The 25008-nt window shown below is 41.1% G+C and overlaps 1 protein-coding gene across 16 annotated transcripts in view; it reads left to right on the forward strand.

Annotated features, from left to right (window-relative positions):
- NRCAM (neuronal cell adhesion molecule) overlaps window positions 1-18357 on the forward strand; it is a 967670-nt gene extending 949313 nt beyond the window's left edge. For 15 of the 16 annotated variants that reach the window (XM_086919434.1, XM_086919444.1, XM_086919456.1 and 12 more), the window contains one exon: window positions 16088-18357. In XM_086919434.1, coding sequence (XP_086775560.1) covers window positions 16088-16325 — 238 coding nt within the window. In that variant the 3' untranslated portion in view covers window positions 16326-18357. The remainder of the gene's footprint in view (window positions 1-16087) is intronic. The other variant, XM_086919453.1, reaches the window with a different exon arrangement.
- Window positions 18358-25008: the final 6651 nt, after the last annotated feature.

Genomic DNA, 25008 nt, shown 5'->3' on the forward strand with positions numbered 1-25008 from the left:
AGCATTCTGGGCTATATATTCCTCAATATAATAGCCAAAGAGTCCACTCTAAGTATGACATTTGTGGGGAACATGGAGGAATTTTCAAAGCTAAAAGAAAGCATCTTGCTGTTGCTCACATTCAACTCGTTCAAGGCAGAGAATTATGTCAAACTGTATTTGAGACAAGAGATATGAATAAAATTCATGCAATATATTTTTCAACTTCTCATATTACAAGTGAGCTGGAATTCACAAAGTGCAACGCCCTGTAAGTGTTATAGAGGTTGTAGCTACGGGTGTTAAACATTTTCTCATATTTTGTTTGTGTGTCCCCTTGTATCAGTGCTTAGGATCAAACTATTATGGCCCTGTTTTTTACAATTGGGAGCACATACTGTTAAGCAGGTGAACAAGGCTTGTTGGAGCTGAAACACATTGATCGTGCCTCAGCAATAAAGTAATGTCCTAACAACAGATAATGGTGTGCTGCTCTTTTCTTTATATTGAGAAAGGAATTTGGAACGATTAAGAAGGTGACTACATCTTGTGTGCTGGGTCAAGGTGTACAGCTAATCTGTAGAGTGCTTAAATATTTTGAGGTTGTTATCGGAGAACTGTAAAAAGCAACAAACAGAATCCATGCTCAAGATTGTAAGGAGGGAAGCATACATGATTAATGAATGCTGCTGCACATGATTAGCACACCCTCCTTAATGATCCTCCACTGAATTACCTTAGCCATATTTTGGAGCATATCACGAAATGTGTTTTTATCCATAGAATATTATGGATATTTATATATTTAACGCAGTGTGTACATGTATCTTAAATCCTGGTTTTAATTGGGAATTGGCACGTTAGCACAATGTTTTTTGGATATTAATAGATTTTTGGTTTACCTTTATTGTTCATTCAACTAGTGTCAATATGGTGTACTCAGTACAACTGTAATTTACTTAAAGTGCAAATGTTCATTTGTTATGGTTTTAATTAATCCCACAAATACATTCTTTTGGCTAACATTTAGTCGTACATATTTGGAAATATTGAAAGTTTGGTTAACTTTTTTGGGACTTTTTCTCTATTATTAAAAGTAGCAAAATAATAAAGGGATATCAAAGCTTGGTATCGGATAACCCATAGTTTGAGTAGGCCATCAACTTTTGTATTCCAATATATTTCCCTTAGAGGTATTTGGAGCTAAATCACACTGGCTCTTATGAACTGAGGAAGAGGGAAATTCCATGTATTGCATGTCTCTTCCAAGGTAGGCAGGCATTCAATTGGGATAACAGGATAAGTGACAAATACAAACTAAGGGACTGATTTACTAAGTACTTGTGTTGTCCTTGAGTGACGCAAGGCATCACAAGGCAATGCAAGTCCTTAACTTGGATTCACAAAGCCATTGAAAGGGTGATTTGTGCCGCTGTGCATGCCTTTAAGAAATGTAACGCAACACAGTGGCTTGCGCTGTGTTGCATTACATTTAGTAGCAGAAGGTGTTCCATCGGTAGAGCATGGGCATTTGCTTACATCTACCCATGGAATTTCACTCAGTCCCAAATTTACAAACAGTTGTAAACCTGGGATTGTGGCAAAATGGTGTGCCTTCTACAGAGATGCGTAATGAGAAGACATGTCTTTATTTCTTTTCGTTATTTCTTCTTTTCATGTTTGATGCACATAAAAAGAGGAAATTTCTTGTAAGATTTTTTTTTTGCTGGCAAGTCTCCTAATATGTCCTGTTAGGCCCTTTTAAGTCACGGGCTATGTCTGTCAACTACGGGGTAACTCAGGTATCGCCTTTGAACATCACATTATTCAACACCTACTTAGCTCCCATTTCTCAGATTGTCAAAACTCACGGTTTCGATGTAATATCATACGCTGATGACACTCATTTAAGTAATCTCGTACTGACAGAACCTTGATGGGGGTAATGCATTGATTCACAGACTGTATGATAAAGATCACTTTCAGGATGATAAACAGCTGTCTGCAATTGGATGGTGATAAAACCAAGATACTGCTGTTTGGTAAAGCTCAGCAGCTCTGGTCACTGACTGGTGTCCCCCTGAACTTGGTGTGGTGGCCCCCAGAACTCAGTATACCCCCATCTCTGAGGCAGAGAGTAAAAAATCTCGAAATCCGGCTTGATCAGTCCCTATCCATGAAAGATCACGTTTCATCTGTATGCAGCTCCTAATTGTGCGCTGTGTAAAGTCTTCTGCCAGGATAACTCTGATTAAAGCCCTAATCATGAGTTTTCTGGATTGTGGTAATGCCTTCTAGTAGCAGCCAATGGCACACTTCTGGCAGATTATAGATTGTGCAGAACACCACTGCACATTTGTTTTGCAACCTACCTTTAAGCTCCTCTTCGGTCCCCACCTTGAGAGCCTTGCACTGGCTTCCAGTTAGGATGCATTCTGTCTTTAAGTTATGCTGTTTCACCTATAAGTCTCTGAGGGATAAAGAAAGGTCCCATCTACCTGCAGAAGAAGTTGAGCTATTACCGCTAGAAATATTAGGCCCATGGACAACGCTTTGCTTAATGTGCTTTGTATCCGTACCTCTAGATCAGGTGGCAGGTCCTTTTCCTACCTCACCTTTCCTGCCTGGAACAAGCTTCTGTATTATATTTGCCCAGACTTTGTCAAGTAAAAAAAACTCTTGAAGATGTGGCTGTTGTAATCAGTCAGCTGGCTCTGCATTAGGGAAGCGCCGAGATACACCTATGGGAGCAAGTCGCTGCACCATATCAAATACACATAACATAACATACTACACAAAAACTATCCTGCCTGCAAAACAGGTGCCCTTATACTATGGTGCAAGGGTGCCTACATTGGCGCTAGGCAGCACACAGTGCACCAGTGCAAGGAGATGTCAGAAATGCTCCACATCTTTGTATACATGGAGCATTTCTGCTCTCTCCCTTTCCCGTAACAAGCTCTCTTGCTGTGCTGCATTGCATGACATATTAATAAAAATACCCCTAAATCTAGTAGGATAAGAAAGATAACGTTTATAGAGCGCACTGAAACCTGCAGGACAGATAGATCAACATGGGCAGACCAGCCAAGAATCAAGGATTCTGAGATGAGAAAAGCCAAGTTTTCAGATGTTTTTTGAAGGACATAATGGAATCTTCTTCAGAAATGTAGGTAGGCAGTGTGTTCCATAATTTGGAGTTACAGCAAACAAATGATGACGGAATGCTGACTATGCAAACATTCTCCCCCAGTCAAAAGATCAGGGTTAAATCTGTCATTCTTTTGCCCACTACACCACCCCAGTTTAGACCCAGCCATATGCAAATCAGTCTTGACCCTGTACCCCATGGGAACAGTCCAGACCGACTGCCAAGCCAGGTCCTCTCTGGACTGGAAACTAGCATCCTGGGACCCTTCTTCAGCCAGGCTAGCTTGAATCCAGTGGCACATAATTTGGCAGCGGCAACTGAGAAGGAGCATGCTTCCAATCTGGTCTTCTGAAATCTAGGGATCTTGAATTTTTTTCAGCACAAAGATCTCAGTGGTCTGGCAGAAGTATAGCATATACCAAGAGCATTCAATTGGGTAGGTCCCATCTGCTGTAGAGCCTCAAAGACTAAGCACAAAGCCTTGAAAAAAATTCACTTCCTAACTGGGAGTCAATGGAGGGAGCGAATCTCATCTCTAACCAAATGCCATTTGGGGAAGTTCAGAATAAGTCAGGCTGCTGAATAGTGCACAACTTGAAGTTTCTTCAGGGAATAACTGTTGATATTGAGGGACAATGCATTACAGTACTCCACCCATGAATTGACAGGGAGAATAGTGACTGCCTGGTGTAGTTCCGGTGGATTGTAAGGAAAGATCTTTTTGCTGGTTGTGTGACTGACCTGTGTATCAAAGCCCAGAGTGTTATCAAAAATTACACCAAGGTTTTTGCCTGACTCAACAGGAGTGGAGAGAGGTCCACAGGATTCCGGCCTCCAGATGTTAGATCTGATGGAATCTTGAGAGCCATACTAAAACACTTCAGTCTTGTCCACATTAATCTTCAAAGAATTGTCTTTCATCCAACGGAAAATGCTAGATAGTCATTGGTTGAACCTCCTGCCACTAAAGACAGTTCATTGGAAATAGATACAATAATTTGAGTATCATCTGCGTAGGAAAGCACTTGAAACCCAAATGAGCACACTAATCAGCCAGAGGAGCCATATACAGATTAAAGAGGGTCGTGTTCAAGGACGAGCCCTAAAGGCATCCAACAGGTTTTTCTATTAGTTTGTTAAAGAGACCCTAAGGGGAGACCATAAATCCTTGCCGGGTGAATTTTAGCCACTCATAATTTAACCCAAGTGCACAACATTGCATGGACAAAGACTGATTGGTAAGAAAAGGTCCTGCATCATTAGGAAGGTGCTTAGGTTTATATCTTGGAGATTAAATTAATCTGAGCTTGAAAGATTATAAATATAGCTGTATATACAAATAGGGCCACCCGCATCCTCCAGGTAAGCTGAGAACAAGTCCATATCTTATTTACAAAGGAGACATTTGTATAAAAGGGTAAAGTATTGCTTTTCTCCCAGGCATTAATGCAAATATATTGAATAAAAATTATGATGTGACTTTCCAGATTTACTATCACTCCTATTTATTTTTTATTATACATACAGAAGTTAATCGAAGATTTTTGGAGGGGGGATGTGTAGATTATAATGTCACAAAAAGTGCAATAGGCTATGGTTATTATGTGTGGAAACAAGCAAATAAAGAACGCACTACCAGATGTACAAAGCCATTTTGCAAACACAAACTTTCTGCTATGCAAAATCTCAGTTTGCAACAGAAAAACGACCTTTTGGTATGTATTAACCCTATTTTACAAGCTGAAAAGCCTTTGAAGGTAGAATTTTGCTAAGCATACGGATTCACAGTTTGGAAAAGCTGTGAAAGGAATTTCCCAATATGTCAAAGAAGGTGGAAACTGATGTGCAAAGGAAAAGATGTTCCACTGGAGCACCGTCCCCTATATAAATTGTTGTAGAAAGACCTTGGGTGCAGCAGGCAGTGGTCTTTGGGATCACTGACTACATCTCCCCACCAAAGCCTTCTGAAACAGGAAACATTTTATAAAGCAGCAATGGCTGCTTCCAAAAAAGTTTCCCATTTGGAAATGCAAATTGTGTTCTGCTGTAATTCACAAGTCGCAGTCCCGTATTTGTAGCCAATTCCGTTGGTTTGCAAATATTCACCTACCTAATTCTCATAAATATTCATTAGGCAGGCCATTCTGTGACCCTAAGAGACTCAAAAGTGTATGATGCAATTTATTAGTACATAAGCAATATCAATAAAATCTGAGACAGGTGGGCACAATTTGCAAATACTTTTTGTGTCTCTTAGTACTTTTGGCCCAAAGTTAATGTATTTTAACTGGTTGGATAGTCATGCTAATAATAATGCAATGATTCCTCAGACATAGAAAAGCTTTCAATTATATTTGAAACCAACATCAGCTACTTTTGTCAGGAAACAAAAACAGGAAATACATGGATCTCATTTCTTTTTGGTGTTGCGAGCACTAAAAAGGGTTGATTCTGATATTTGGGCAAATACTTTTTCAGATCACTTTGTAAGTTCAATCTCTATTTGATGCAGGTAGTACAAAGAGGCCTAGATGGCAGCTTGATATGTTTCTGCTTACTAATCAGGAGTGGGTTTTAGACATGAAGGAGTCCATATGAGAGTTGTTTCTGGTGAATTCTAAAACAGCATCAGCGTTCTTGGTATGGGAGACTTTTATATCAGCTACGCCTGTGATGACCACACCTTTCACAGGTACTGCTGCTTCTGTTATCCTCTGCAGCAGAATAGTAGAGAATCTGAGGAAGTCGAGTGTCAAATCGATATAGCTAGGATCAGCAGTGAAAATGAAAAATCTTTTAAAGAGATTGGCAAAGAGTATGACTATCCCCTATTTGTAAACAAAAATCAAAAAGTGGGTTTGGATAGTATGATGGCATAGAGAGAAGGTCTTGAAGAAGTTAGAGCATTGTTAGCATCTGTTCCTGGTGCAGTACCAGTTACAGTAGAATTCTTATCATCAGGCTTTAGCAGTAGAGTACTAGAAGTCCCGGATTCGTTGATATCATTGCCTCAAACCACTGGAAATTTGAGTCCTGGTAAGACTGGACAGGAACTGTCTACTAACTTTGAAATATCTTAGGCTGAAAATCATCCAACTACTTTATTAATGCAGGGGGCGCTGCAAAGTACTGCTCTAGTCAATACTAGTCAACCTTCAATTCAGTAGTTTCAGCAATTCATTGAAACCATTTTAGCTGACATTCGTGAATGTAAAACCTCTCAGGCACAGGAAATTGCCTTGGTTCACAATAAGCTGGATAAGATCAAGGGAATGGTACAACAAATTCCATAGCGTATCAAGGAGATCGAGCAGAGAGTATTGGATTTGGAGGATTGCACACTTAGCTGGGACAAGGATATCGATGCTCTTCAGAAAAACTACAGGCCTCTCAAATCAAAGTAGATGAAATGGAGAACTATGCAAGAAGATAAAACTTACACTTTATAGGAATCCCTGAGAAAAATGAACGCATTAATCGACATGCAAACCCGTTGGTGTACATGGAACAATGATAAAACAACATATACTGGAGAAAGCCTCTGTGGATCTTACTATAATGTGGGCTTAATGGGTCCCTGAACGTTGGCCTTTTAACGCTAAATCTCCACAGACCATGATTGTTACTTTTGCAGATTACCATATAAAGGAGGCTATTTTATCTAGAACTACCCATAAAAAATATTTTTTGCTAACAGATGTGTCTTAAGTTAGAGTATTTAAAAGAGTTTAGATTACGCACTCCGCTTTAGAACAAATTGTGTGATTTGTGGCGTGCACAAGAGATATCACTCCCCGACAAAAGGTGTGGTAATCAGTATGCAGTCCGCGACACTTAGGATAAGTGTCGTCTCTCCTAGCACAACCAATAGAAACGAAAAGAACATTTTGAAAGCAATTGTTCAAATAAGTGTGATTGAATCAGTAATATCCTTTGTCATCATGATGATTTATTCCATGTTGTCTTTCACATGTATATCAAAAGTTCATAGAATCATGATAGATTGATCCAAGTATCAATTCCAGATACAAAGTATTCATTCATAGAAAACTGATAGCATCACCCAATGCATTTCGAACAAAGTCCTTCTTCAGGGGTAATCTACAAACAATACAAATGAACGTTTTTGTAAAAACTACCGAAGTGTCTACATAAAGAAACAATTTATATCACTCTTGACGTTGTAGAAAAAAGTGGAGCGGGAAAGTAACCAACAGTGAAGATGAACGTGATCAGTGGGTGAATCGTAAATGAGCAGGTGCTGTTGTGAAGGAGAAACAACAAAAAATAAATGTGATTGTGACCGCGTGAGTGTCAAACAAACTACTAAAGAGAAAAGCCCAGTGTAAATGAAAGTAAAAGTGACCAACGAAAACATGCAATTCCATGTTGCAACAGAAAAATTCCTGAAACATAACGTCGGTGAATTTGCCAGTGATACGATTGAATTTAAATAAAAAGTGAGTACACGAAACATATAATACAAAACTTACTGGCCAGTCAGTTCGGAGTAACCCAACTACATCGTGCGGCTATCGATACGAGCAAGTGTTCGTTCGTATCGCGTAAGGTAGAAAAAAGCTGAGTGAAGCATGCTCATAGAAAAAGGACAAGGTGAACGGCAAAATCAATGGCGGCCATGTTGTAGTGATGTAAAACATAAAAAACATAAATCATATGTGTGAGTAGGTAAAGTGCCAGAAAGCAAGTATAATGGATTCGGTTCTAGTAAAATGATGGATGTTAAAGTTGTAGCCATTGCTATATGCTGTTAAGGACTAGTCACTATTTCAGAATAGCACTTTGTACATGTCTCTGGTTCTTGTGAAATGATGGATGATAAGAAAATGTTATCCACTTTTATATGTTGCTAAACACTAGTCACTTTCTTTTAGGGTAGCAGTTTGTAGAACCTTGTACATGGCTCTGGCCCTAGTAAAAAAATATTTTATATTAGTAACTAGGAATAGTGCTGACACATAATACCTACTTCAAAGCAGTTTGTGGAAGTGTATTCTTAAATAAAATTGAAAAAAGAGGTAAACGGGAAAAACAAACTAGTGACAAGACATGAGGGGGTGGAAGCATGAGAGTGTGACCAGGTGCCATATCAGGGCATCACATTTCGATGGGTGAACTGAGAGAGAGGGACATGGGCCTTACTCTTCCTCAATTATGGGGGTGACCAGACAAGGGGGGAAATCAAAAGTGGTTTGGGCGGGGTAGGAGGGGTAGGTTGGGAGAAACACTAGCATTAAAAAAGAAGGAGTATATATGGAAGTGCGTGCTATTAGCTCAACTGTAGTAGCTTGGTTATGTCCAAATAGAGCTGGGGAAGGAGTAAGATTAATAAAATGGTAATTAAAGTTAAGGAATACAAAAGTTAAGGGTGATATCCTGTAATGCCAATATAATTGTAAATCACTATACATATGGGGGATGTTATTATGTACGCTATCATTCAACCTGGAAGTGATCTTTTTACAAGTGATCCACTAGAAAAATAATAATTCAAAAATCAATGCAAATACAGTCTTCCCATGCACTATTTGCATCTTTGGGACTGACGATATGGGGTGGGGGGGGGGTTGCAATATATTTGAGCAACAGAATTGACTGGTACATAAAAGATGTAATTAGAGATCCCAAGTGCAGATGGCTATCGGTAAAAGTGTTACTCTAGGAAGTTCCAGAGAATTAGTAAATTATTACAGACCCATTAGTGATGAGATAGATGCGTTAACAGAGCTACACTCTATTGCTATGGGTGCAGTAGGTTCCTTCATTTTAAGAGGAGACTTTACTATATTCAGAACATATCTCTTGATACATCAAATCAAGCAAAAAGACAACTTGAACTAAGATATCTTTACTACAATAAAATTTGATTTTCAATTAGTTGATCCTTGACCAGAAGATCACCTGGGCTACCTCAATACACTTGGTATTCGCATCACTTTAAAATGGCATCCTGTTTGCCAAGATTGAATCCAGTCTCAATTGATGGTACCTAAAAATGAATCAGTCTGAGAAGCTGGCAGCAGTGATGGCAGGTCAATTTGCAAATTCAGTTCTAAAGGGCCATATGTATCATGCTCCACTTTTGAGATTCTGAATTAGCGATTTATTGCAAAACGGGATGTATGTAATAAATCGTAAAAAAATAGCGATTCCCCAAAAATCGCTACTTTCATTGCGATATCTGAAATAGCGATTCCTTAACGGAAAAAATCGCAAATTAGCGAATTTCGCTAATCTGAGAATCAGAAACTCAGGTGCAGCTTGATGACATCACAACCAGGAAGTGTGACTACCCATGCTGCACCTGAGTTTCTGAAGCACAGACAGAGAGGAGTGGTGGAGAGGGAACTCTGCCGTGAAGGAATGAATGCAGGACACAGGAGACATGCCCAGCCAGGACACCCCCCAGCAGCAGCAGGGTGACAACCAGAGGAAGAGGAAGCAAACATTTTCAGAAGCTGAGCTGGAAGTGCTCATTCGAGAAATGGTCAAAGCCATGAGCTGCTTTTTGGAAAAAAATCACTCCGGGTGCCTGAGACACAGAAGAGGAGCATATGGGCAGACATCCAACAAAAGGTGAATGCTGTTGGGGTAACACCCAGGAGTGTGGAAGACTTAAGGAAGCTCTGGTACGACATGCACCAGCGCTCCAAGGAGAAGGTGGCTGCCAGGTTGGAGCAAGCCAGGAAGACTAGTGGAGGGACCTCCACTGCCACTGACTCAACACCTTTGGAGGAACTGGTTGAGGGAACCGTACTTCCTGAAAGCGTCATGGGCGTGGCCGACCAGGACAGCTCCGAACCCCCAGGACCAGGACAAGGTAAGAGGCATGCCATCACACCCCTGACCCCCCAAATCACCCCCACACACCCAGCAGCAACCCAGGGGCAGGACAAAACTAGAAGTCCAGTGCAGGTACACAAGCACACACAGCAATTCATTATGGGAGATGTAGTCACATGCACATTACAGTGGTGCATTTACACCCAGCCAATCTCCAAATGCATGTGCACATCAGGAAAGGGAAAAAAAGATACATGTAATCCCAACAAGTGATATTAAATAATTGGCAAGTGCAAGTCACAACAGAAAACAAATGTGTGCTTTTACGTCCACAGCATCTACTGCAACACAGGCAACAGGCAGTGGGAGACAGGGCAATTCCCCTACCAGACCAGCGGCTGCACAGGAGGATGAAACTAAGGACAAAGCTAGCCCAGTGAACCCCTCCAAGCGCCGCAGGAGGAATGTTGTGCTACCACTACCCCCTTTGGAGGATGAGGGCCAGGACACTGACGGCGATGGCCAAACTGATACCACACAGCCAGAGCCACAACACCGCCCACGTGCAAATCCGATACCAGTAGTCCCAACCAGGCGCAGGTCCCATGCTTCCAGCAGTGCTGCAGATCCAGGGGATGGGTATGTGTTTGGGGTACTGGAGCTGCATAAGATGCAGATACAGCGGCTGCAAGCAAAAAATATAAAGTCACTCCAAAGGGAAGTCAGGGCAGGCTTCAGGGGCATGACAGGTGCCATGGAGGCACTCTGTGCCGAACTCAGGGCCGACCGTGCATCTAGGCGCAGGGAGATGCAGTGCCTGGACTTGTACACACGGACAGTGAACTGCCTGTCATCTACCACCAATGTTTTATCTAGGCGCAGCATCTGCATGCAGCGCGAGGTGGCACCCAACAGCCAGGACGTGGCAAGGGCCCTGCTCCAAATTACTACAGCTGTGGATGAGCTCCGGGCAGTCCACACTACTGGGCCAGGAGTCCTGACTCCCTCTGATGAGGAAGCCCTATCAGGAAGGGACAGAGTCACTCCCCCACCCACCATGGATAGGCGCCGTAGTGGCCATAACAGTAGGCCTAGGGGCCCAAGTGAGGGGGGCACTGTGCATCCCCAAACAGGGGCTTCCTCCCGACAGTGCCGCTTGTGAGGAGATGTACATGGGACCACAGGATGGGTGCAGCTACCCACTGCAGATGGACACTTGCCCCTGATGGGAGACTTGCACTATGCAGGAACATGTGCTAGACATTTTGATGGACATTGTGTGTCACTCATCCTGTGTGACGTTAATAACCCTGATGTTAAGGAATAAAAAACATAGTCTAAGAATTGATATCTAGCATTGTGTAATTTTCTCTTACCTAGAAATAGTTGCATGTGATCTCATCTCCCCTCTGGTGCCCAGCAGCTGCACCAACTTCACCGGCTGGCATGCGTCCTGGAGCTGGCCCCTCCACATCTGATGAATCCGATTCACTGACCTCCACTGGTGTGCCTTTCCTGGTGGCGCTGTTATGCAGCATGGCACATGCTACCACTATCTTGCAACAGTTCTGTGGGCTGTATTGTAGTGCCCCTCCACTCTCGTATAGGCATCTGAAACTGCTCTTGAGTATCCCATATATCCTCTCAATGGTGCCTCTTGTTGCTATGTGGGCTCTGTTGTACCGCTGCTCCGCTGCTTTGGCTGGATTCAGGTAGGGCGTCAGTATGAAGTCACGGACCGCATACACACTGTCACCTGTGGGGTGGGAGGAATATGGTTAAACACTGCCTGCACTGCTATCCTTAACAAGTGTGGCCTCTGTTCAAATGCATTTACTTAGTAGATAGCCCTCGCCAAACTCCCCACTTGTGAGTCTACGGTGTATCCCACTGTGGCGGAAGATGAAAGAGTTGTGCGTGCTGCCAGGGTATTTGGCAACAATGTCCGTGATGATGCAATTGGCATCATACACCACCTGTATGCTCAGGGAATGGTAGGATTTGCAATTCCTGAACACGTACTCCTTCTGGGAGGAGGGGAGGGATATTGCAACGTGTGTCCCATCTATGCATCCGATGACGTGGGGAAATTGGGCTATTTGATAGAAGTCCTGTTTGGTCTGGTCTAGTGCCTGTGGGGTGCTTGCGAAGTGAATGTGGTGATGCAGCCTCTGTACCATGGCATCAAGGAATGTGTTGAAAAAACGTGAAAGTGCACTCTGTGACACCCCTCCTACAGAGGCAATCACCCCCTGGAAACTACCAGATGCCAAGAGGTGGAGTGAGCACAGGACCTGGATGTGGGTGGTAAGTTGGAGTATGTCCTGCGTGTGGGATGTTCAAGGAAGGGTTTGAGTTCATCAATTAAATCAAGGATGCTCTCTTCATTCAGCCTGTAGTGTGTAAGGAGATGTTTGCGAGTAGTCCAAATCCACTTTCCGATACCATGAGCATTCGAGATCTCCCACAAGCGTCCTGCTGTGTAGGGCTTAGGCTTAGGTGCTTTGATGGTATTTTCATAGTAAATAAACAAAAAGAATCCTACTACCAGTGTGAAACAGGAAAAAAGGGGGAAACACTCAGTGTTGTGTAAAATACCCCTCACACACCAACAGGCCCCTTGGTGTCATGCTTCATCATCGGGGTCTTCGCACCCCGCTAAAGGGATGCGGCACGCTACGACCTGCGACTACGCGGGAGCGTTGACAAATTAGACTATGTGTGGTGTGTGTTGAGTGTAAGTGAAAGGGGATTAGATGTGAGTGGGAGGTGTGATGAGAAATTTAAAAAGTACCTGGCTAGTGGGTAAAATGAAAAAAACTTTATTTCGTACCCCTGGCTGGTGCTATTAAAAAGTGTGCAAAGAAAACGAGGTTTTTTGTCTTAATTAGGGACAGAACCTCTGGTGTGCGTCGACATGTTTCGGTACTTGTGTACCTTCTTCAGGACGGGGCACAACTTCCCAACCCTACTCACGTTTTTCTAAGAAAAATGGGGTTATTTTAATTTTTCTAAAAAGTGATAACACGCATTAAAGACGGCTACAATGTGCCTACAGCGGTTCTCTGGATCATGTAATTACATGTCCTGAAAAAGAAAAAAACCAGAGTTTTAGGCCCTAGCAGCAGACAAGGACCTATAATGAGGGAGAGTGCCTTTAACAACCAGTATAACCCAAAGCAGAAGGGCTAGAAGGCTATCAGAACAATTCCCTCACTGAAGAAGGTAGAAGGCTCTAAATTAAAAAGGGAGAAACAGAAAGACAAATATTGTAATGGTAGAGCAGAGGACGTATACCAGCCATTATTGTCTGCAGTGGAGCTCCCAACATTCCAGTGTTATAATACAGCCTTATAGCCCACCATAGTGGGATATACTGTCCATTAAAGGCCCTCTCCAGCGTTCAAGGGCCTTTAACAAGGGAGCTGGACTTTAATGCCTGTATAGTCCAGCTACGGAGGGCTATAAGGCTATTAGAACATTCAGCCACTAGAGGTCAGAATGTTCTAACAAATAAAACAATGGCCTCATGGAGCCTGAGAGGATTTAAATCCCCTTGGGCTACGTGAGGTCTTTGTTCACATCAACCGTTAGAAGCCCAGAACACTCCATTGTTTTCAATGGAGATCTCAACATTCAAATGTTCTAATAAACAATTTATTAGAGCAGAAATAAAGGCACAGGCATTTAAACTATGGTTTTCGTATGGATGCCAAACTCTGTGCATACAACTTTTCACTCTGCATGTCACATTAAATTAATGCCAATTAGACTAACTGTATTTCATCTTTGTATGGAAAGGTGAAGTGTTGCCCTTGAATGTGTTGATTCTGACAGGAATTTTGTCCTAGCTTAGAAAATGTGCCACCTTTGTGTGTGAGGTTAATGCGAAATTTAATTCAAATACGATTTGGAATACATAGCAAACTAGGTTTTTTTTCAACCGAAAACTCAGTTTAAAAAAATCCGATAAAAATCTTCACATTAATTCAGTGGTACAATTACCAGCTAGTATTCCTTAAGGAATGTTTCTTTAACATCAGTGAATCAGTGATCTCCACAGGTTAAACATCGAAAATCAAATTAAATTTAAAACGCTTTGCTTTATGCATAAAATCTCTACAAAAAAGCTCCAAAATATCTCCAAACTTTGGTTCATCCTTAGTTACTGCCCTTCTCGTGCTCTTCGGTCGACCACTGCGAAGAATTTTGTGATCCCCAAAACCAAGTTGTCGCGCATAGGCAGTAAATCCTTCTCTTTCTTGGGACCCATGATGTGGAACTCTATGCCATTCACAGCACGAAATGATATCAACTATATGAGCTTTCGAAAGGCCTTAAAGACCTGGCTCTTTAACATCTAAGCTGTTCTCTGACTGTAGCATCACAGTGTCATCTCATGAATGCGCCGGGAAACCCTTTGTGGGTAGCTGTTGCGCTCTAAAAATGTAATATAATAATAATATTAATAAAATCTTTGTGTGCAGTCAAACAATGACGGAAGCATGATATGCCTCTGACAATGTGGTTAATAGTTATGGATGACTGTACATACGATTTAATTGGAGGCGATTTAGTTAATTGCATTAGGTTGACATATCGTACAGACACTTTAATGCAGCTCACATAGCGTTAATGTTTTTGTTGTCGTAGCAATAAACATTTTAACAGCAGTCAGATGTTTCCAAACTTGACTTGTGACAGACATTATATACTCTGCATTTTTAAAGACAACAACTTATTAACTTACCAAAACACTTTGAACTAGAATTAGTGGAAATAAAATCCTTTCAACTTCTGTAGCAAAGCCGTTATAAAGTGTTTATCTGCATTTAGCCATGCGTTCTACTATAGCTCCATTTTTATTCTCTAGTTCCTGTGACAACGAAATCAACAGTGTGCAGTTTCAAAGAGTGGAGCAACTGTAATAGTCCACATCTATCACAGTTTGGACAGGATACAAATAACATTAGCAAATACTAACTGCCCAAGATATGCAACATAAAAGCACAAACCGCTACAGAATATATTGCGATTCAAAGCCCTCTTGTTTGACATTATCTCCTATCTAAATTTTGAACGCCTAAGTGTCGAGCTCCATTCTCAAATTTATTTTGTGAATAACAATGATAGGTGCTTGGTTACAGATAGAAAATCCTATAGACAAGTGGCCTTAAATTTTACAACAGTAATTCTTTGGTGAAGACAAAGTACCAAATTAAAAAATGTTGGTGTCCTCAAATGTGCATTGCACTGCTTTTTGCTTTGCATAAATATTTATCTTTATTTTCCTACTTAACATTTTACATATTTTTTTTCCAGTTTGAACAATAAAAGTTCCATATACATATTATTAACAGGAGGAAAAAGTTAACCAGTGAAAGGACGCAACGCATACCTTTATTTCGCTCAATGATAATTTTGTGTTTGCATTTACATCAAAAACCTTTGACACCATCTTTTACACAATACATTTTATATAGGCTTCTTCGCATAAATTGAAATTATATGTATATTCCTATTAGCAATGGCATATATGTGGGTCTTAGCAATGTGTTTTGTTTTGCTGATTTACATTTGATACTTCCTCATTTTTTAAATGGAGTTTGTAGATCGCTAGAAAGGTCAGGCATGCTTAAAATCTTTCCTTCTAAATAGGACTCATTCAAATTAAAATTTGACTGTCTTTTAATGAATGAAACCAGATTCTATTAAAGCAAATCCATCCATTGTCTACATTTAACCATTGTAATAGTGGGCTGCATCTCAAAGAATCAAGAACAGACCATGAATGAATACTAATGCTATAAACATAATTTTATTATCTAGAACTAGCCATCATTTTTTTCAAGTGTGACATTTAAGAAAATGTCAGAAGTAGACTCACGAGAATTACACCCACGCATGATGAAAAACATGCTTCTTAAGTTGCAAAGGCATTTGTATCATTACTTTACACTATTTTCACATTAACGGCATAACATATGTTGTCTCCATTTGGAGCTTTTACTGTAGCTTTTATTTATGTGGGCTGTAAAATTAATGAACAAATGATGGTTTCATCCGCATGTTTTAGTGGTAAGCTGAAAGGATTGTATTTATAGTGAATTGCTGTTTATGCAGTTGTATCTCTGTGCTTTCCTACATTTGCAGTGATGCAGAGGACCATAAACCACTAAAGAAGGGAAGCCGGACACCATCAGACAGGACTGTGAAAAAAGAGGACAGTGATGATAGCTTAGTTGACTACGGAGAAGGCGTCAATGGCCAATTCAACGAGGATGGCTCCTTTATTGGACAATATAGTGGTAAAAAAGAGAAAGAACCTGTTGAAGGAAATGAAAGCTCAGAAGCACCTTCTCCTGTTAACGCCATGAATTCTTTTGTGTGATCTATTAGCTTACTTCCAATGTCATTCTCCGTTATGTTCAAAGCACTTGTACATCTCTCTGCTGGTACCCAAAACCTGCTGGAGACAGACTCAGATCAATACATTCATGATCTTAAAACGTGTGAGGTTACTGGGTTGTATGGAAATAACATTGTTTCAAGTAAGAGTGAACACCACAAATGTACTGGATGTTGTGGATTTAGGCCTCTCTGCTTTTTAAAGGAAAGAACTAGTCATCGAAATGTATCATCTAAAACTACTACATGTCTTTAAAAAGATAATGCATGAAAAATGCTAAATATTTCATGTACACACATCTGTAGGTTCTAAAGGTATGGTTTGATATGTTGTCACAGAGTCCACAGCTGAGTTCCCGGATATTAAGTGCGTTTTCCTTGTCAGAGTATTATAATAGTTGTATTACAGTATATAGATCTCAATGTCTTTGTGGACATTGTTTTGAAATCGGTGACTTCAATGTATAGTTATCATATGTCCTTTTGCAAGAGTTTTAGGACATGTATGTATATAATTGCTGAATAATTTAAATATGAAACAATTGCATTTGCTGAAGCTTACAGAGATAGTTATTTGCTCTTTGCTCCTTTCATTTCAAAGCGTTCTGACTTCATCAAGTATTACTGCACTACAGTGCTCCATTTCTACACTGTATTTACATTGTGTTGCTAAAAATACATACAACTACATGTATCACAGTGTGTTTTTGGAATTGTGTCACCATTGTACTAAATTACCAACAGACACCAATTCCATTCAACAATGGGCAAAGAACATTCAGTGCCTTTCTACAATATGCATTCCATGGTGTACTGTACTGTTAAAAACAGTTGGTACAGTGAACTTTGATTGGTGGGCTGGAGCCTTTGCCAAAAAACTTGTTGAAAAGGTAGAAAAGCTATGTAAACACAGTGCTGCAAAAATAGGAGTGAATTGTAAATTTTTATATTGACTTGTATTATGGTATAAAACTTAGGTAAATCAATAAATGAAAAGCTTTATAGACAGGATATAAAATGCTGTCATTGCCTTATGCCGTTTATACATTGAAATGGCTGGTTATATTTCAGCACTCCAGGAGCATGCAAGCTACAGAAGCATAGTTTCAACTGTGTTTGCAAGAAAGATCATCTGCCACAGTGGCTGATATGCCTTCAAGTGAACACTCAACACTGTAGCCTTCTTTGAAAATAAACAACCGTTCATAGCTGTTGCTAACTTTGCTAATCTAAATTTCTTCACCATTAGATATTCTGACAAATTTGACCATGGATTAAAATTAAACAAACATAAATTAAAATAGAGCAGATACTTATATTTCCACGTTTCCACACACATTATTTGCCTCCATATATGAAGTGATATAACAGCCTATGGTTGAAGGAATGCTCAATTTCATTTGCCAATAAATTGGTTGTTCATAACTTGCATCAAGTTTGATTTTAAGTTACCTTTTTATATGTAGATATTTTGTTCAATTTGTAAATACACCTAAAATGTAGATGCTATATAATTATATGTGGTATAAACCAAGAAAGGAAAAAAAGCTTATGTTGTACTGTTTAAGATGTACAATGGACAATGGATTGTGTGGTGTTGTAAAGGCATCTACCTAGAAATGTTTATTTTGCTGTGAATTGATATAGTGAACAATTGTATTGCAGATTTACAGAGCTTGTGTCAATACAGCAAACCATTTTACATCCTATAGCAATTGTCAGTAAAGCACAATGTAGAATTGAAAAAGCACAATTGAAGACTGCTATTAAAGCTTTTTATTGTGCCATTCTTTATTTCACAAGACCGGATTAATTCAACAACAAAAGACAAGTGATAAACTACAAAGCACAAGAAGATTTTGAAAAAATATATTGGTGACAACCAGAGTTATTATAATCCTATGTAACTGTAGATGCTAAATGCATTGTGCATGCAAGGGAACACATACAGGCTCACTTCTGTAAAAGTGCAACACATTTTGTATAAAAAAATAAATGTTGTTTTAAACTTTGAACTTAGATTTCTTTATTAAAATCATACATTTGTACAGTGCATGTGATAAAGGTAATATTCCATTCATAATTTTGCTCATTTAGAAGTTGCATAACATCTCAATAAGTGAAAAGTAAATTATGAACTAAAGTCATCATCTTTTATACCCATATCAAACTGACAAATCCAAATGAGTTTCATGAACTCTTCAATGCAGGGTGAGGTGATAGGTATCAGTTCCCTAAGATTATAGATATTGCAGGTGTTACATCACATGACATTGGATTGGTGGCAACTTCATTGGAAGTCAGAATTATATAAACATTTACACCAGTGATAGGAAGTTAATAATAATAATAACTGAATTTATAATGATCCTGGTTACACTAGGCTAGTGGGTCCCCGCGCTGCAATACAGCTTTAACAAGAGAACCTCAGTACTAAAATTTCATCCCACCCGCCCGCTACCTAGCCCAGGCTTACTCTTTGGGAAAGGGGTACGTTTTCAGCTCTTTGCGGAACGCCAACTCTGACGACTCCAGCCGGAGTCTCGGAGGAAGTCTGTTCCAGTGTTGAGCTGCCAGAACGCGAACGGAGCACCCTCCCATCCTCGCTTTTTTGAACTTTGGGACCTTGACCTGCCCTGTCTCGCTAGATCTCAGTTGCCGGGTTGGCTTGTATAGGGTTAGCAGGTTTCGAAGATAGATGGGCCCTTTCCCCTGTGTGATTCGGTGACTAACACATAAAGCTTTAAACAACACCCGTTCTCTGATCGGAAGCCAGTGTAGTGTTTCCAGCACCCTCTTAGAAGAGGCTCTCTTAGGCAGCATCAAAACCAAGCGTGCCACCGCATTCTGTAGACACTGGAGCCTCTGAATACACATAACATTGCTCCCAAATAAAGGACATTCCCATAGTCCAGCCTTGATGTTACCAAAGCATGGACCATTGTTTTCTGGCTGTCATTGGCAATAGGTCCAGTGTCTTCCTGAGACCCCTCATAATGCCATAAAATGTGCCTGCAACCCGTCTTGTGTGGTGCTGAAACGAGATCTTAGTAATCCCCAAATTCCTAACTTGTTTGCTAGGTCAGGGTAGAGGGCCCAGCACTTGAGGCCACCAAGCCGAAGTCCACACCGATGGAGCCTTCCCAACAATCAGTACCTCAGTTTTGTTTCCATTTAATTTGAGGCAATTGTTCGCCATCCAAACCGCCAGTTCCTGCAGACAAATAGTGAAATTGCTGCCTGCCTTCTCCTCTGGTTGTGTCAAAGTCACAACCAGTTAAGTGTCGTCTGCATAGGACACAACTTCCACCCCGAATTTTTCTGTGATCTCTGTCACAGGTGCTACATAAAGATGAAAAAGAGTTGGGCTGAAACTGGACCCTTGTGGCACGCCCTATTTCAAGCTGATGTCTTTGAACCGATATGGTCCCTGTGCCACTTGAAAACTGCGATCTTGCAGAAAGGACTCCCGCCATTCCCACGCTTTACCCACCACTCCTCCCCTGTTTAGACACTGCAGCAATGTGTGATGAGCTACAGTGTCAAATGCAGCACCTCGTCCATACATTTCCGTAAGGTCTCTGTAGACAGGAGCAGCGCTAACTCTTATCGAATGGAGTGCTCGGAAGCCTGATTGGGTGTGATGGAGTAGATTATGAGCATCAATATGGGCTGTCAGCTGAATATTAACAACCTTCTCCGCGATCTTAGCGAAATAAGGTAGAAGCGAGATAGGGCGCGGGTTGTCTAATTGCTCCATGCTGAAATTAGGCTTTTTTTTCAAGGGGAGCACCATTGCCTCCTTCCAAGTTTTCGGCACCATTCCTGAGCTAAATGATAGCTCTAATAGGTGTCTGATGTAAGGCTCTAGGATCTCCACACTACCTTTCAATACTTTAGGCGATGCAGGATCTTTAGGAGAACCCAATTTGATTTTAGCAGCTATGATGCCTAAAGAGTCCAGAGGAGGGACACTGAAGGTCATTACACACTCCGTCCCCTTTAAGTTGACAGGAGCCTCCTCTGCCATGCATCCTTCTCTGGCCGCATCCTGGAAGGAGGAGTAAATCCTATCTACCTTATCCCCAAGGAACTCTGCCATCCGATTACAGGATTCCTCAGACCCTGTCAACGGTGCTACAGTGCTGGATAGGTCAGATATTTCTTTAAAGATGGAGAACAGCTCCTTCACCAAGTTATGTGCTCCCTCTATAATAGGATGCCCGAGTCGTTCTAAGTAGGGAATGGTATCTCTTAAGGCTGTTTTTATATTTGCTCCTGTCTATCACTGAAAAACCTCTCCTCCAGCGTCTCTCAAGGCGCTTGCATGCCGCCTTCTCCTTCCTAAGTTAGGTCCCAAACCAAGGGGAAGATTTTGTTTGTCTCCTTGATCCTTTGCTCGACCAGGGTGCAGTGCTATCAAGTGCCTCTGTAATGCATCTATCTAGAGCCTCACAAGCTGACTCTATTTCAAGACCACCCGGAGGCCCACCCTGGCCAAGGGCTTTGTTGAACATCTCTGAGGAGAAGCCTGCCCACCTCCTGCTTCTCTCCTTGATTTCCACCTTCCCCTGTATGTTAGCTACTGGTACCGCCGCCTTAAAAGAGATCAGATGATGATCAGACCAGACCACGGGTATTGGGGTTTCGATTATCAGCGTCTCCCAATTTGCAAAAATCTGGTCAAGTAGAACGCCATGGCAGTGTATAGGCAGCTCTGATTTTAAGTTCATTTGTAGTGCTGCTAATTCCTGACGAATCTCTTGCGCCTCAGCTTTAGAGGCCTCGTCAAAGTGCAGATTCAAATCTCCCAGGAGTAAAAACCTCTCATACCTGGGGGCTGGCTGAATTAAGCAATTGATCACACTTGAAGCAAACCGCGCCCCTGATCCCGGTGGTCAGTACACTAAAAACCCCTTTAAGATATGATTGTCAGATGCTGAAATCGTACTGACTCAAGTCAAAACGGGCAGGGGTTCTGGCCCCTTGCCCCGGTCGGCCGTGAACGGGCGCAGAAGGGCTTGCCTTTGGTGCGCCCGCTGCACCCGTCTGCTGCGCACCCGCTGAGGCATGTGACCTTCATGCCCGGTCTCGCCCTACAAAATAGAGCACTAACCGCCGAAAGCGGAAGTGCCTGGCTCTACCTACCCCGCCATCTGCGCAACTGTACTAGCTACCGCATTGGACCAGGGCGGGAAGGATAGAACACTGAGCTTAGGCCTCCGAATCAGGTGAGTGAGAACCAGCAGCCTTTCTTGCCTTTCCCAATTAAAATGTGAGGTTCCTGTGCGCCGAATAGTCCAGTGCCAGCAGTGTCATAAAATAAAACTCTTAGAAAAGCTTAAAATGCCAGCAGGAGTGTCTGTTGCAGCCGTACTGCAAACAGGTCAGGGGGACGCTGCCACTGTCCTCCTTGGTTAAGTGTTAAGTGTTGTGTAAACAATATTGACTCAAAACTAAACACAGGATATTTTTGTTTACAAAAACCAATTGTTGGCAAATGATCATAAATAGTTAATGAATAAAGACACAAATAATTTGCTACTAAAGTGAAGAAAAGCTTGAGGCTCGGGAGTGAAACGTGATGATTCACAAGGGGTGCAAAGTAGCAAACATGGTTTTCAAGCTATACCATAAGGGGTCCCCGAAATGGTGCCCCTGACAATAACATGTATTGAAATGCACACGTGTGAGTTTGTTTCTTTCTTCAAAGATGCATACAATAGCTGAGGAATCAAAACAGAACGTTTCAATGGTTTTCCTTAGCCTTTCCAAATAACCACACACAGGTCTTCAAAAAGAATCTGGAATCATATAGGTAACTTCTTCTGGTGAATGTTTCATGTGATTGTGTGTCGTTTTGAGAGATGCAAAGTCAATACAATTGGAAGGCCTGCAGCTAAGAGCAAACCTTTATTTTGAGCTGGCCTGGTAAGTGCAAAATATGTATTATTAAATTGTATTAACATGCATTCGCAAATTTTAAAAGGTACAATAATTGCAATTTAGTGCTGACAAAGTGAAATAAGTGGCGTACTATCTTACTTTGTTTGTCCTTTTTTACAGTGAAAACATTACCATGTGTTATTAGAGAACTTTACAGATATAAAATAAATAAGTCACACATATGGTATATTGAATACAATGACAATATACACCAACTATAAAGGGAAATGAAAGTATATACAGCATAATTACAAAATACTTACTAAAGTTGAAGTTCTGAAGATACATGGGTACATGTATAAGAAACACATATAGTATAAGTACACATTGCAATAATAAGACATTGTGTTACCCTATTAGTGGCAGACCATCAACTAGGTAAATGGCAATTAAGAATAACAGAAGAAACAAAATAGGAAAGCAAAGCCTAGGACATAAAGCAAAAATTACAGTGGATTCATTTAGTACAAGATAAAGATGAATACAAACAAAAAAAGATGGAAGGATGAAGCTCAACGGCTGTGTTCAGATGTTCAAAAAGAGGAGTGGGAAAAGAATACATTCCCAGGAAAGGGGTACAAGTTAAGAAGTCCATTTTCACAATTAGAATTAAGAGAACTAGGAGGAAAAAGGTATAACTAGGGGTGGGAGGAACTTGTGGCGTTTCTCTCCATGGAAATCTGCAGAATTACATGAAAACACTGAGAATTCTGTGGAGTTTCACGAACGGGTGGAAATTGACATGTTGCACTGCTCGTGCTGATTTTAAGCACTGGGAGTTTGTTCTGCATTGCAAAACCAGCACAAAGGGCATCCCGTAGCGTGCCAGAGGGTGCTGTTACTTTGCCATGGCTTGAGCCGATTTTCTACTCGAATGCCAACTTTTTCACAGCAAACTGAAGTGACCTGCCTTGACTGCCCGTGTTGAAAAAGTCTCACCAGATGCCTTACTAACACCCAGAAACTACGATAGGGGACACCAATTCTCACCTGTGCGCGCCATCATACCATTGGCGAGCCATGTGCTAGAAAAAACTCTTCTACATGGCGGTTGGTGGAGTTTAGTAAGAACTCCATGTAACAAGCGTAAATCAGAGTGGACAAATCTCTGCAAACTCTACCGGTGGAGAGGAATTTATTGTCTACTCCTAGGTATAGTATGAGTTGGGTTGTATGGGACTGAAAAAGGTTAGTGGATAGAAAGCATTATCTGGAGTAATTAAAAGGTTCAAGGTTGAAAGTGATGTTTAAACAGAAACAGCTTGAGGTCTTTCTTGAAAGTCAAATAAAAAGTAGTGTTGCGAAAAGATGCTGGAAATGAGTTTCAAATTTTAGTATTGCAACCTGAGAATGTGAGAGCCAAAGTGCATTCTGTTTCGAAGGCAAGAAACTCCATAAGAAAATATTTTCAACTTTTATATATGTCGGCATTCCCGTAAAGAGAAGAAATGTGTTTTTGATGGTGCCTAGCAGGGCCCCCTTCCCCACTGGACAGCCGCTTGTGCCCCTGGGGCGCACCTATGGTGCTCCGCTTCACATACCTGCACCATGTGGCAGGTACTTCACGGTGCCAGCCTCACAGTGCAGGGATGTGCAAAAACTTCAATTTTTCAATGGGAGCTTGTGCTGCGGGTGGTTTCGGCCTGCCGCACAAGCTCCCATTGAGCAATGGAAGTTTACGACCGCAGCATGTGCAGTTGCATCTCAATTGTGATGTCAGAACCGCCGACCTGAGGATGGTAGGTTCCACATCCGCAGCGATGTCGGTCGGAGGCAACTCCGTCCGACATCGAAATCAGGCCCTATATGTATTAAGAAGGTTCATTTAGGTTGGAAATTGGTGCACTCCATTATAAATGTTTTAAGAATGTGAGGTGAATAATTTCATGATAATTGAAAGCTGAATAATCTTTTGTGGTATAATACAAATGGAAATCAAAATATTAGCTCTTATCCTCTTGAGGATCAAGATGCACATTCTATTATAAATATACTCCTTGAGCAACCTCTAAGGTGACTGAAAATATATACATTTTTTGAAGTGAAATAATTTTGAAGCAAGGAGATGGATACATTTAGGAGTATAGGCAATGGTGGTGAGTGGAAACAACAGCAAAATATGTTTTATCATAGAATATAGTGATATTATGTAACTTGGTTGGGTAGGTTAAGAATTTGGGTTCAGTTGGATATCAGTGTTCAGTGGCGAGGACCAACATCTGATATGGTGTTCTAGTCAGATGAGGTAGTTTTGTAGAACATTCTTGAACTATGGGTTAAGGTGATTTCAGGGCACCAGAGAGATTAATTTCATGTTGTGTGGCAACACAAGGCTGAAGAACTGAAATACTAATATGCCTCTGGAGGTCTTGGGTTGTGAGAAGGTTGTAGTTGGCAGACTGCATGTTGTTTACTGCGAGTGTAGATAGAAATTATTTGAGAAAGGTACAGTGGTAAAATTCTGTTCCTTGTATACCAGAGTCAGCACTCTGCACTTATTATTCAATTACTACTATAACCCTAACCCCAAGACACGAATGCTCTTGTTACTCTACTGATTGTCAGCTCCTTACTGAATGTAAGAAGGCTGTCAATGCATTCCCACCAAAATTATATTGTCTACTAATGCTTCACTGCAAACACAAGGAGATGATGGATGGAGTGCTGAAACTTTTCAGACACTCACCTCCAGTCGCAGATCTGGGTTGAATCCATCATTG

This window comes from Lissotriton vulgaris, chromosome 1_1 (assembly GCF_964263255.1).
Source record: "Lissotriton vulgaris chromosome 1_1, aLisVul1.2, whole genome shotgun sequence".
In the NCBI taxonomy this organism is placed as follows: Eukaryota; Metazoa; Chordata; class Amphibia; order Caudata; family Salamandridae; genus Lissotriton; species Lissotriton vulgaris.